This window comes from Chlorocebus sabaeus, chromosome 19, assembly GCF_047675955.1.
Source record: "Chlorocebus sabaeus isolate Y175 chromosome 19, mChlSab1.0.hap1, whole genome shotgun sequence".
Classification (NCBI taxonomy): Eukaryota; Metazoa; Chordata; class Mammalia; order Primates; family Cercopithecidae; genus Chlorocebus; species Chlorocebus sabaeus.
In genome coordinates, this window is record NC_132922.1 from 21,600,312 (window position 1) to 21,614,089 (window position 13,778).

General features: G+C 50.6%; 1 protein-coding gene across 5 annotated transcripts in view; it reads right to left on the reverse strand.

The window, feature by feature from the left end:
- The window catches only part of EMID1 (EMI domain containing 1), a 53,027-nt gene that overhangs the window by 2,368 nt on the left and 36,881 nt on the right, over nt 1–13,778 (reverse strand). The window contains exons 14-16 of one of the 5 annotated variants that reach the window (XM_038007649.2): nt 13,545–13,589; nt 3,004–3,088; nt 1,938–2,028 (exon numbers count right to left, since the gene is read on the reverse strand). In XM_038007649.2, coding sequence (XP_037863577.2) covers nt 2,021–2,028; nt 3,004–3,088; nt 13,545–13,589 — 138 coding nt within the window. In that variant the 3' untranslated portion in view covers nt 1,938–2,020. Of the gene's footprint in view, nt 1–1,937; nt 2,029–3,003; nt 3,089–13,544; nt 13,590–13,778 lie in introns of those variants that run through there. The other 4 variants (XM_007975287.3, XM_007975288.3, XM_073006838.1 and 1 more) reach the window with 4 other exon arrangements.

A 13,778-nucleotide genomic window follows, 5' to 3' on the forward strand; every position in this document is an offset into this window, starting at 1 on the left:
CTCCCACTCCGACCTGTCCCTTCAAGCCCTGACCCAAGCTGTCTTGAGGGGCCACTGGCAGTGGGTGTGGGACTTCTGAGGTGCCTGGCACTTCTCTCCCTGGGCTGTCAGAGACAGAGCTGGCTGAAGGCAGGGACAGATCCGGAGCCATGGTGGCCCAAATGTGTCCCTTCTGGCTCCTGCCCCAATCCTCAGAGAGAAGGTGGGGACACCTAAAAAGGTTCTGAGAGCCTGAGATTTGGTCCATGGTCCCTCTCTGTAAGAGGGGAAGAGGTCTGGGAGCTAGGCACTGAAGTTTCTAGAAGTTAGAGAAGCATGCGGCACTGTGGGAGGAGCTTTGGAAGCAGACCCCACACCCTTCCCAGCCTCTGGGCCTCTGCACAGGCAGGACTCTCGCAAGGCTGCCCTGCCCACTTCCCCACCTGGCACACTCATTGGGATCTTCCAGGACCCAACACAGAGTCCCCTCTTCCAAGAAGCCTTCTCTAACCCCTAGGGACAAGTGACTGTTCCTCACCCACATCCTTCCGTGCTCCCCTACCCCATATCTCTGTAGATACGATTCCCTGCCACTCATGGCCAGCACCTATCTATACTCCAGAGTATACCAAGTATACCAAGGCCGGCACCTATCTATACTCCAGAGTGCCAGTGCCCAACCAGGCCTGGCTTTCAATGAGTGTTCTCTACGGTTTTGCTGGATGAAGGAGGCTGGGCTCTAACCTTAACTCTCCTTCCTGCTTGGGACCTAAGTTTCTCAGTCTTTTTGTTTTTGAGCAAGAAGGGTCAGCCTTTGGCAAAGAGGATATTGGGGAAACAATCTGAGGTTTTCTTTTCTTTTCTTTTTTTTAAGACGGAGTCTCACTCTGTCTCCCAGATTGGAATACAGTGGTGCAATCTTGGTTCACTGCAACCTCCGTCTCCCAGATTCAGGTGATTCTCCTGCCTCAGCCTCCCGAGTAGCTAGGATTACGGGCGCCCACCACCATGCCTGACTAATTTTTAGTAGAGATAGGGTTTCGCCATGTTGCCTAGGCTGGTCTCGAACTCCTGACCTCAGGTGATCCGTACGCCTCAGCCTCCCAAAGTACTAGGATTACAGGCGTGAGCCACCGCGCCCAGCCTCTCAGTCTTTAAAATAGATGTGAGGTTGGACATGATGTGGAGGCCTCTGTGCACTGACGTGAGATGGGCTGTGAGATGGTGTGGCAGGGCAGGTGAGGAACAGAGCTCAGACCCTCAGGCAGCCAATCCCTTCCTTTCTTCAGGGCCAGCCACAGGCTCCAGTTTCATGAGGAAAGACCTCAGCTTCACTCCCAGGAGCCAGACGCAAGGCAGGGTACCACCCACTGGTGTCTAACCAACTCCCGTGCTACCCCATCCTGCCTTCTAGGACCTTCTCGATCTAGGCCCTGCCAGATTCTGTCGCTTCTAGGATCCTTCTGGTCTCTTGGCCTTCGCTCATGCTGTTTCTCTGCCTGTTCACTCTCCCCAGATCCTTGCCCTTCAGGTCTCCACTTAGATATCACCCTCCAGGAAGACCACCCTCCACCCCCTCCAACCTCCTCTGGGCCAGGTCAGAGGCACTTCTGTAATCCCATGGCTGCCTGTACTCTCTTCCCTGCAGTATACCTCACCTTGGGTTTCTCTACCAGTGTCAGGGTTCTCCTGAGCGCCCCCAGCACCCTACACTCCTCGAGGGCAGGACTATGTCTGTCTTATCTTGTGGAGCCTGTCCCAATAAGGTGCCTGGCACAGAGCAGGTATTCATTCACTCGAGTGACCAGAGCCTTCTCTCTGCCAGGCACCATCTGCTGGCTGGCTGGCTGGATGAAGAATGAGTGTCCACTGGCCTGGGCCGAGCACTGGAAGGCGCCTTCTGCATGCCCAGGCCCTTCCTGGAAGAGGCTGCCCCTGCCTGCCCGCCCTGCCATTACCTGGCCAGATGATGGCTTCCAGCAGGGTGACCCGTCTGGCCAGGAGCTCCAGCTGAGCCTGCTGCTGCAGGAAGCTCTGTAAGCTAGGAGCCTGATGGGAGATGGAGAAGAGCAGACGGTGCGAGTCTGGCCTCTGAGGGCTGGGCTGGGAAGCCAAGCCGGGAGGGTGGGAGGGCACTGCCAGCTGGCATCTGGGCAGGAGCCTGGGAGTGAGTCTCAGTACTGAGACTTCAGTCTCCCCTCCTATGGTGGGGACAGGGCTGGCCTGGATCCTCAAGTAACCACATGGGTGGGGAGTTTCTGGGTGAATGCTTGGGGTGAGAGCCTGGCTCTCTTAGTCCCCTAAGGGGACCAATAGAACACGTTAGGAGGACCAAGGGGAAAACTGCAAAGGGGACACCTGAGGCCAGGAGGGTCTGCCTTGTGAGAGCCTCTGGGGGATTATGGGAGAGGAAGGTCAGAACTGGTAGGTAGTACATTACCCAGAGTCCCCTGGGGCCTGAGCCTGGCTCTGTCACCCACAGTGCCCTGCCCTTCTGGAGTCTTGCTCCACGACCTATTGTCCTGCGGGCCTGACTCTGTTACCCATGATTTCTCTAGAGCTGAAGGCTGACTAGAGTCTGGATCCATTACCTGTAATCCTCCTGTTGCCCTGAGCTGTGATTTGGTTACCCGTGATCCCTTGCACTGCAGGAGTCTGGCTCTGTTACCCACAATCCCACTGCTAGACTGGAGTTTGGTTCCATTGCCTATAATTTCTTCCAAACTTGAAATCTGTTATCTCTGGTTCCCTGCAGGCCTAGAAACCACATTACCCATAATGCCTAGAGGCCCAGGTCTGACCACAGCAGTAGGGCCCGGGTTTCTAGGGTACCCCTGCACCCATGGAGGAGGAAACCAGTCATTGAGGGATGGGTGGTTGTGGTCTCTCAGGTCCATGCTTGCCTGGGACAGGCACCTTCTCCAGTCTCATGACTGGGCTCAGGCCAGTTCCACCCCAGAAGGGCTTGGGGAAGGCTGGCAGGCAGGGGCTGGACCATCTGTCCATCTGTCTGTCTCTACTCACCATAGAGCCCAATCATTGTTTCCAAGATTAAAACCCTCTCAGCTAAAATCTTCAAAGCCTCGCGTAGTTGGTGCAACCCCTCCCCCTGTGGAGGAAAGAGACAGATGCAGCCGTGAAGGGGGCAGGGGAGGGGACCCCGCAAAGCCCGTCAGTGGCCCATGCCCCACCCAGGACATGCACCTGCAGCCCCACACTACCTGCCACAGCCCAGGGTCCATGGACAGCCAGAACAAGACTGGTTGAGGACAGGAGGGGGACAACAAGGCAGGCGGAAGGAAGCAACCCCTGCGGGACCTCCCAGAAGGTCCCGTTGGATCCCAGCTGGCTGCTCTCCTACACTGTCACAAATCCTGCGGCGCTGAAGGTGGGGCGAGTCAATCTTCAGGGGCAGAACGGCCACCCCAGAGGCTGCAGGGAGTCCTCCTGTCTTCTAATGTCTGTCACTCAGCACCAGTTGCTCTCCCGACACCTGCATGACTATATCCCTTGGTCACCTATATGTTTATTTACTTCACATTCTTTTTGCTGTAAATCACTACATTAACCTCACCCTAATTACTCTGATCAGTGAGCTCAGGCTAGTTACCAGTATTTTCACTTATGCCCAAATGAATATATAGAAGTTCCTTGACTTGCAATGGCGTTTCATCCAGATAAACCCAGTGTAAGTTGAAAATATCGCAAGTCAAAACCACATTTTTGAGACGGAGTTTCGCTCTTGTTGCCCAGGCTGGAGAGAAATGGCACGATCTCGGCTCACCACAACCTCCACCTCCCAGGTTCAAGCGATTCTCCTGCCTCAGCCTCCAGAGTAGCTCATGCGCTACCATGCCCGGCTAAATTTGTATTTTCAGTAGAGACAGGGTTTCTCCATGTCGGTCAGGCTGGTCTGGAACTCAGCCTCAGGTGATCCGCCCTCCATGGCCTCCCAAAGTGCTGGGATTACAGGCATGAGCCACTGTGCCCAGCCAATAAGATTTTTTTTTTTTCAGAGACAAGGGTCTTGCTACGTTTCCCAGGCTGGTCTCGATTTCCTGGCCTCAAGTGATCCTTCTATCTCAGCTTCCCAAAGTGTTGGGATTACAGGCGTAAGCCACCATCCCTGGCCAAAAAAGTGCATTTTGACATACAATATTTTCAACTTACGATGGGCTTATTTGGAAGTAATGAGGAATGTACTGAAAGCCTATATTGCTTTTGCACAATTGTAAAGTTGAAAAATTATAATTTGAACCATCATAAGTTGGGGACCATCAGTGTATCAATAAAATTAGACAATGTTTGAGTTACATTGCTTTTGGAGAACTTGCGCTTAAATGCTGACAAACCTGAGGCTCAGGCCTCTGCCTCTTCCCCAGCAATTCACGCTTTGAACTCCCTGCCTGGAAAACAGTGCTCACCTCTCCCAGGGCTTAGACTATGCCAGGTCCACATTCTGGCACATCCTGATGCGTCACCCTCAGCCCAGCCCTCTCCTCTTAGCAGTACAGGTCTGCTTCTCCCTGTCTCTGGCTCCCAGAACCCAGGGATGTGGCACTGGGCTCACAAAGCCCCTCCTCCAAGGTCACCAGCTCTGGGGCTCCCCACTCCCCAAGTGGTGCCAGCTGCTACCCAGGGCTCATGCCAGAGACCTCATCTCTTCCTCCCCATCTGCATCCTTTCCTTCGCCAGCATACGGTCCACAGTCTTGACAACACTCCATACTCCCTCATTCCTTCCTCTTTCCTAGTCCAGAAACAAAGCTATTTCCAGAATGTAGATCTCTCAATTCCAGCAGCATGCCAGGGTGACTAATAGAACTATCCCAGCCCTGATGACATCTGGAAATCTTCTTGGTGTCCTTTACTCAGTACAGATAAGTGAAGGGATGGACAATATGTATAATTGTATAATTACAAGCCAACCCTTTAAGGTTGTTGCTTCTCACAAAACCATCTAAACAACTGAGAAGTCTCTCAATATGTCCATCATGAGCCTGCTCGCTGGGGCCAACCCTTGTGATCCAGCTGTCCTGTCCACATCACATGGATTGGGCGACCCTCAGGCTGCTGAATGGCCATTTCAGCCTGGGGGTCCCAGGGTCACCACGGGCTGCATGCCAAAGTAATCCCCCTTTGAGTATTGCAGGGGCAGGATCTAAAAATGAATGACCTTCACTGGGCACAGTGGCTTACACGTGTAATTTCAGTGCTTTGGGAGACCAAAGTGGCAGGATCACTCAAAGCTAAGAGTTTGAGACCAGTCTGGGGAACATAGCAAGACCCCATATCTACAAAAAATTAAAAAATTTGGGTGGGCATGGTGGCTGTCATGTAATCCCAGCACCTAGTGACACTTTGGGAGGCCAAGGTGGGTGTATCACTTGAGGTCAGGAGTTCTAGTGCAGCCTGGCCAACATGGGGAAACCCCATCTCCACTAAAAATACAAAAATTAGCTGAGCATGGTGGTGTGCACCTATAGTTCCAGCTACTTGGGAGACTGAGGCAGGAGAATCACTTGAACCCAGGAGGCAGAGGTTGCAGTGAGCTGAGATCACACCACTGTACTCCAGCCTGGGTGACGGAGGGAGTATCCATTTCAAAAAAAAAAAAAAGAAAGAAAGAAAGAAAGAAAAAATATTAGTTGGGTGTGGTGGCACACACCTGTACTTCTAGCTACTGTGGAGGCTGAGGTGGGAGGTTCACTTGAGCACAAGAGTTTGAGGCTACAGTGAGCTATGATTGTGCCACTGCACTCTAGGATAGGTGACAGAGCAAGACCATGTCTCAAAAAAAGCTGGGGGGCCTGGCCTGGTGGCTCACACCTTAATTCTGGCACTTTAAGAAGCCAAGGTGGGAGGATCACTTGAGCTCAGCCAGGGCAACATAGTGAGACCCCATCTCAAAAAAAAAAAAAAAAAAAGGCCCAATACAGTGGCTCATGTCTGTAATCCCTGCACTCTGGGAGGCTGAGGTGGGTGGACTGCTTGAGCTCAGGAGTTACAGACCAGCCTAGCCAACATGGCGAAATCCCATCTCTACTAAAAATACAAAAATTAGCCAGGCATGGTGGTGTGTGCCTGTAGTCCCGGCTACTTGGGAGGCTGAGGTGGGAGGATTGATGCCCAGGAGGCTGAGGCTGCATTGGGCTGAGATCGTACCACTGCACTCTGGCCAGGGCGACAGAAACCCTGTCTTAAAAAAAGAAAAAATTAAAAAATTAGCCAGGCGTGGTGGTGTGTACTTGTAATTCCAGTACTTTGGGAGGCTGAGGTGGGAGGGTGGCTTGGGCCCCTGAGGTGGAGGCTGCAGTGAGCCATGATCACGCCACTGTACTCCAGCCTGGGCAACACAGCAAGAACCTATCTCAAAAAACAAAAAATAAAAAAAGATGATCTTAAAAAATTCCAGGCTGAGCACAGTGGCTCACGCCTGTAATCCCAGCACTTTGGGAGGCCGAGGCGGATAGATCACCTGAGGTCAGGAGTTCAAGACCAGCTTGGCCAACGTGGAAAAACCCTGTCTCTACTAAAAAAAAATATATATATACACACACACACACACACACGTATATATGTATGTGTATATATACGTATATATGTGTGTATACATATATACACACACACGCAAAAATTAGCTGGGTGTGGTGGCACATGCCTGTAATCCCAGCTACTCAGGAGGCTGAGGCAGGAGAATTGCTTGAACCCAGGAGGCAGAGGTTGCGGTGAGCAGAGATCATGCCATTGCACTCCAGCCTGGGCAACAGAGCAAGACTCTGTCTCAAAGGAAAAAAAAAAGATGAAAAAAATATTCCATTAAGCCATTCCCGGCATGGACAATGGGACAAGCTGACATGAGCCTCCTAACGAGGTACAATAAAAGGCACCACAAGTGCCCCTGCCAAAAGTATTTAGCCTGCATCTCATCATGAAGAAAAAATCAGACAAATTTAAATTGTGGGACATTCACACAAAGACAAAGTCAACAGAAGAAGAAAAAGGCAGGAGGCCTGTTTCAAAAGAGACTAGAAATGTGGCAACCAAATGCAATGTGTGAAAACCTTGATTAGATTTTAGACTTGACTGATTGATTGATTGAGACAAGGTCTTGCTCTGTTGCCCAGGCTGGAGTGCAGTGGTGTGATCATGGCTCACTGTAGCCTTAACTTTCAGGACTCAGACGATCCTCCTGTCTCAGTCTCCCAAGTAGCTGGGACTACGAGTGTGTGCCACCACATCCAGCTAATTGAAAAAAATTTTTTTTTTTTGTAGTGACAGGTGTCTCCCTATGTTGCCCAAGCTGGTCTCAAACTCTTGGGCTCAAAAGTGCCTTCTACCTTGGCTTTCCAAAGTGCTGGGATTATAGGCATGAGCCACCTTGCCCAGCCAGATCTTGGACTTTGAAAAAAAAAGAGCTTTAAAAGGCATTTTGGGGGCCAGGTGTGGTGGCTCACACCTGTAATCCCAGCACTTTGGGAGGCTGAGGCGGGCAGATCACCTGAGATCAGGAGTTTGAGATCAGCCTGGCCAACATGGTGAAACATCGTCTTTACTAAAAATACAAACATTAGCCGGGCATGGTGGCAGGCACCTGCAATCCCAGCTACATGGGAGGCTGAGACAGAAGAATCGCTTGAACCCAGGAGTCAGAGGTTGCAGAGAGCAGAGATTGTGCCATTGCACTCCAGCCTGGGCGACAAGAGTGAAACTCAGTGTCATAAATAAATAAATAAATAAATAAATAAATAAATAAGTAAATAAATAAAGGTATTTTGGGGGTCAGGCATGGTGGTTTACGCCTGTAATCCCAGCACTTTGGGAGGCTGAGATGGGTGGATCACCTAAGGTCAGGAGTTCAAGATCAGCCTGGCCAACATGGGGAAACCCTGTCTTTACTAAAAATACTAAAATTAGCTGGGCATGGTGGCACACGCCTGTAATCCCAGTTACTCAGGAGTTGGAGGTAGGAAAATGGCTTGAACCTGCGAGGCAGAGGTTGTAGTGAGCTGAGATCATGCCACTGCACTCCAGTCTGGGTGACAGAGACTCCATCCTGGTGCTCCAGCCTGGGTGACAGAGACTCCATCTCAAAAAAAAAAAAAAAAAAAAAAAAAAAGGCATCCGGGGAAAAGTGGTACAATTTACAGGTAAGTCACATATTAAATGGCATCATTTTGCTAAATCAATGTTAGCTTTCTTAAGTATGACAATGGTATTGTGGTTATGTGGGAGAATGTTCACGTTCATTCACGGTGCACACTGCAATGTTAGGGGAAACGTGGCTGGGTTTTGCAGCTTACTTTTAAATGAATTTGAAAAAAAGATCTATAAATATATAAGAGAGAATGATAGAACAATTGTGGCTCAATACAGTCATATGCCACATAATGATGTTTCAGTCAATGATGGATTGCATATCTCCACGGTGGTCTCATAAGATTATAATGGAGCCGAAAAATTCCCATTGCCTAGTATTTACTATATTTTACCTATTTACTTATTTATTTTTCAGACAGTGTCTTGCTGTGTTGCCCAGGCTGGAGTGCAGTGGCGTGATCTCATCTTACTGCAGCCTCAACCTCCCCGGCTCAAGCGATCCTCCCACCTTAGACTCCCAAGTACCTGGGACCACAGGCACGTGCCATCACACTCAGCTAATTTTTTTATTTGTACAGACAAGGTCTCACTACATTGCCTAGGTTGGTCTGGAACTCCTGGGCTCAAGTGATCCTCCTGCCTTGGCCTCCCAAAGTGCTGGGATTATAGGTGTGAGCCACTGCACCTGGCCATATGCTATACTTTAAATTGTTATTGTAGAGTGTACTCCTTCTACTTATTTAAAAAACAGTTAACTGTGAAACAGCCTCAGGCAGGTTCTTCAGGAGGTATTCCAGGAAAAGGCATTGTTATCACAGGAGATGACAGCTCCATGTGTGTTACTGCCCAGAAGACCTTCCAGTGGGAGAAGAGGTGGACATGGAGACAGTGATATTGATGATCCTGACCCTGTGTAGGCCTAGGCTAATGTGTGTGTTTGTGTCTTAGTTTTAGCAAAAACATTTAAAAAGTCAAAAAAAAAAAAAAAAAAAAAAAAAAAGGCCAGGCACGGTGGCTCATGCGTGTAATTCCAGCACTTTGGGAGGCTGAGGCGGGCAGATCACTTGAAGTCAGGAGTTCGAGACCAGCCTGGCCAGCCAACATGGTGAAACCCTATCTCTACTAAAAATACAAAAAATTAGCTGGGCGTGGTGGCTCATGCTTGTAATCCCCGCTACCCAGGAGGCTGAGGCAAGAGAATCGCTTGAACCTGGGAGATGGAGGTTGCTGTGAGCTGAAATCACACCACTGCACTCCAGCCTGGGCGAAAGAGCAAGACTCTGTCCCAAAAAAACCCCAAAAACCTTTTATAGTGTATTTTTACTATACTTTTTCTATGTTTAGATACACAAATACTTATGATTGTGTTGCAGTTGCCTGTAATATTTAGCATAGTAACATGCTGTTTAGGTTTGTAGCCTGGAAGCAATTGGCTACACCACACAGATGAGGTGTGCCGCAGGCTATCCCATCCAGGTTTGTGCACGTATATTGTATGACGCTCATGCCACAACGAAATCATCTCATGACATATTTCCCAGAACATATCCCCATTATTAAGCGGCACATGGCTGTAACAATAATTGGTCCATCTACAGGAAGGGCAGAATGACATTCATTGTACCAACTTTTCTGTATATCAAAATGCAAAATGACTGGGTTCAGTGGCTCACACCTATAATCCCAGCACTTTGGGAGGCCGAGGTGGGTGGATCACATGAGGCCAGGAGTTCAAGACCAGCCTGGCCAACATGGTACAACTCCATCTCTACTAAAAATACAAAAATTAGCCAGGAGTGGCTACAGAGTCCCAACTACTCAGGTGGCTGAAGCATGAGAATTGCTTGAACCCAGGAGGCGGAGGCTGCAGTGAGCTGAGATCGAGCTGTTGTACTCCAGCCTGGGTGATAGAGACTCTGTCTCAATAAAAAAGGAAAAAAAATAAAATAAAAATAACAAAAAGAAAATACTGGGAAGGCCAGGTGCAGTGGCTCACACCTGTAATCCCAACACTGTGGGAGGCTGAGGTAGGAGGATCACTTGAGGCCATGAGTTTGAGACCAGCCTGGGAAACACAGTAAGATCTTATCTGTATTTTTTTAAAACATAAAAATAAAAAGAAAAATCTGGGTATAAGTGTTTTTAAAATCCATTGTTTGGAACTCCCTCAGACAGATGGCCTGATGTTTGCACTGATGACAACCCAGTCTCCTCCAGCCCGGGCTGCCCTCTGCACTTCAGATCTAAGTGTCTGGGCCTGCTGGACGCCCCTACTTGGCTGTAACACAGACTCCTCCCGTTGGTTCACAGACTCCTCCCATTGGTTCACAGACAAAACTCAGCCTGCTTGCTTCTCCTGGTTCTCTTTTGCTATTTGAAGTCTCCCTTGACTCCTCACTCCCTTTTGCAGCCAAACCAGCACACAAGTGTCTTTTTGCTCCATCGATGGCTATCTGTCCTCACTGGCTCCCACCCCCTGCCCGGCTCAGACTCTCACCAGGATGACCACAACAGCTCCCTACCTACTGTCTTCTGCTTTTCCCATCCATTCACCAAGGCAACCAGGGGGATTTTTGCAAATAAATAAAAAAAAAACCTGACCACATCATTCCCCTGCTTCTAGAGCCTTCAATGCCTCCCCACTGCCCTAGAACAAAGCCCAAATTCCTGAATGTGGCCTCCTACCTTTGGCCTCTGTTCCACTCTCTGCCTGTCACAATGCCACTCCAAGTATTTGCAGCTCCTCAAATATCCAAGGCTCCCTCTTGCCACAGGGGCTATGCACCTTTTGTACCCCCGCCTCTGCCTGGACACCCCGTGCCTGGTTAATGCACCTTTCAGGCTTCAGCTGGCTCCTCCGGGAGGATGCTAAAGTGTGAAGTGTTTATAAAGTTGACAGTCCTGTAGCTGCTGATTATAGGTCTTTTTCACCCCACCTCACTGTGACCACCCTGAGGGTGGGGACTGTGTCTGAATTGCATCTGTGTCCACAGTGCCCAGCCCCAGGTCTGGTGCCCATGGAGGAGATGCTTGGGGAATGGTAGCTGGTTCTCTGGACCTAGGAGCTTAAAAGTCAGGGCTCCAGTTCCCGCTCTGCCAAGGATTCTCTCTGCAGAGTCGGGCCTCAGTTTCCCTGTCTGAATAAGGGGTAAGAGCTTTGATCCAGGTGGGCAGGCCCAGCGTAGTCATTCCAGTTCCTGCAGTGCACTATCATGACCACCAGGCGTCACTGCCGGGCCACAGCCAGAACGCCCGTCTGCACGCTGCACTAAGGGAGTTGGTTGGTGAAGTGTACATAGGAGCCCTCCGGGACCTTGCCAGCACTGAACCTCATTCCCACCTGTCCCCAACAGAGCTGTTTCCCCAGCCCCCAAAGCCTCATGCAACCCCCAGCCCAGCAGGTCCCCTCCTAGGCAAGCAGCAAGCAGGGGCAGAAATGCAGGTAGAAGAGGGGCAGGAAGGTGGGTGGGCAGGGGCCCTGCTACCTCTTGTGGGGAGCCCACAGGTGGTTCTGGGTTCAAGGACTGGTCTAGGGTGGCCAGGGCATCTTGCCGGGGGTTCTCATGAAGGGAAGGGACTGCCCAATCTCTCCCATCCCTCCTGGGCTGGGTGGTAAATGTGTTCCCAGACCAACGGCCTCTGGGAGAGGCCAGCAAGTAGCCTAGGGGAGGCAGAGGGTCAGGCACGCATGGGTCTACCTGACCCCAGCTCAGCTCATGCCCATACTGGCAGTTTTAGGAGGCTCTGGAGCTACAGAGGATGGGCATGGGGTAGGAGGAGATTCAGGGCAGCAGGGGCCAGGAGAGGCTAACTGGAGAGGTAGCAGGTCCCCAGGAGTCATAGGCAGCACAGGGGAAGACTCGTGCAGGGTAGGGGCTCCCACGGCTGTATCCATCACTGACCCCACAATCAAGAACTGAGAGGGCAAGGCAGGCACGGGGTGCCACCCACATCCTCACTAACTTGTGACTGCCAGGAAGTAGGGTGTCCCATCCAGACTGCATGTGGAGGGGGAGTCACAATACCACCCCCCAAAAAGAGCTTCCTAGTTGTCTCTCTCTTCTGAAGGAGTGCCTGCCTCCACTCTGTCCATTTTCCAGGTGTCTCCCCTGTCAGTGATGGTTTCCAGATGCCCGTGTCATGGGGCTTTTGGGTACGATGTGTTTTAGGGTCCTCATCTTTCTCCCACTTCTCTTGGGTGAGTAGATTTCTAGGTCCTGACCCGAAAATCCCTTCCCTGCAATGATCTCCAATGATTGTGAAGGTTTCTACTTTCTTTTCTTTTCTTTTCTTTTCTTTTTTTTTTTGAGACAGAGTCTCTCTCTGTTGCCCAGGCCAGAGTTCAGTGGCACGATCTCAGCTCACTGCAACCTCTGCCTCCTGGGTTCAAGTGATTCCCCTGCCTCAGCCTCCTGAATAGCTAGGACTACAGGTGCTCACCACCACGTCCAGCTAATTTTTGTATTTTTAGCCCAAAACTTTTAGGCTGATTTTGTATTTTGTATTTTTGTATTTTTTTTTGTATTTTAGAGATGGGGGTTTTGCCACATTGGCCAGGCTGGTCTCGAACTCCTGACCTCAAGTGATCCACCTGCCTCGGCCTCCCAGAGTACTGGGATTACAGGCATGAGCCACCGCACCCCGGACGATTGTGAAGGTTTCTAGGACCCCACATTAATGATGAGATTTTGGGGTGTGTGGTTTCTAGTTCCCCCTTCTTGTCCCCCTTCTCATTTACTCTGTCTCCTGTATATGTGAGAGTTTCTAGGCTTCTCTTCTCATCCATCATGGGTCTCCTATGTATGTGATGGTGTCTAGGACCTTGTGTAAACTATAGGTCCTTTAAGTATAGAGAAGTCTAGGTCACCTGGCCTCATTAACCACGTTAAACGTGTACACAGCAGTTTCGAGGAGTCTCTTCACAGGCTTTGTGCATTTCCAATGTGTATGGTGGTATCTAGTTCCCCATCCCTTTTACCACGTGGCTCCTATGTACCTCGTCATTTCTAGGCCCCTTTCCTAGGTCCCCTATCCCATGCTCCTGTGTAGATATTGTCTTCGTTCTTCCCTTTGTTCTGCAGACAAGGGAGCAAGCGAAGCCATTGCTGGGAGGGGGCTATGGAGGCAGGGGATGCAGTTTAGCCTGGGTGAGCCCAATCCACCCAGGAGGAACAGGCAGAGCCACCCTGGCCTGGAAAGGCCACAGAGGGAAGGTGGAGACAGGGACAGTGACTGAGACCGAAGGCATGGTGTCTGCTGATAGGGCTGGCCCTGCCCGGTTGGGAGCAACAAGATGGGGGAGGGAGTTGAGGCTGAGAATTGCCAAGGCTCCTGCCTGGGAGACCAGGCTGTAGTGGGGATGTGGATGGGGTGCTCCCACTCCCAGGGCCTCCTGGGGAGGGAATACTCTCTTGAGCACCTAGGGCTGAGAAGGCAGGAAGAGGCCAATGCCAGACCAGAGCTTACCCAGTGGCTCTTCTCACCAGGGTCTCCCTTGGGGCCAGGTTCCCCCTACAAGGGGAGAAAGAGATAGCAGCAGTGAGGAAGGGAAGGAGACAGAAAGGGAGGGGAAAAAAAAGAGGGAGGAAAAAGAGAGGGGAGAGGGAGAAAAACTTAGAGAAACAGACAGAAAGTAGCTTGTATTGGATACAAAGCAAAAACGAACTTCTTGAAGGCAACAGAAAGTAATAAAAAGCAGCC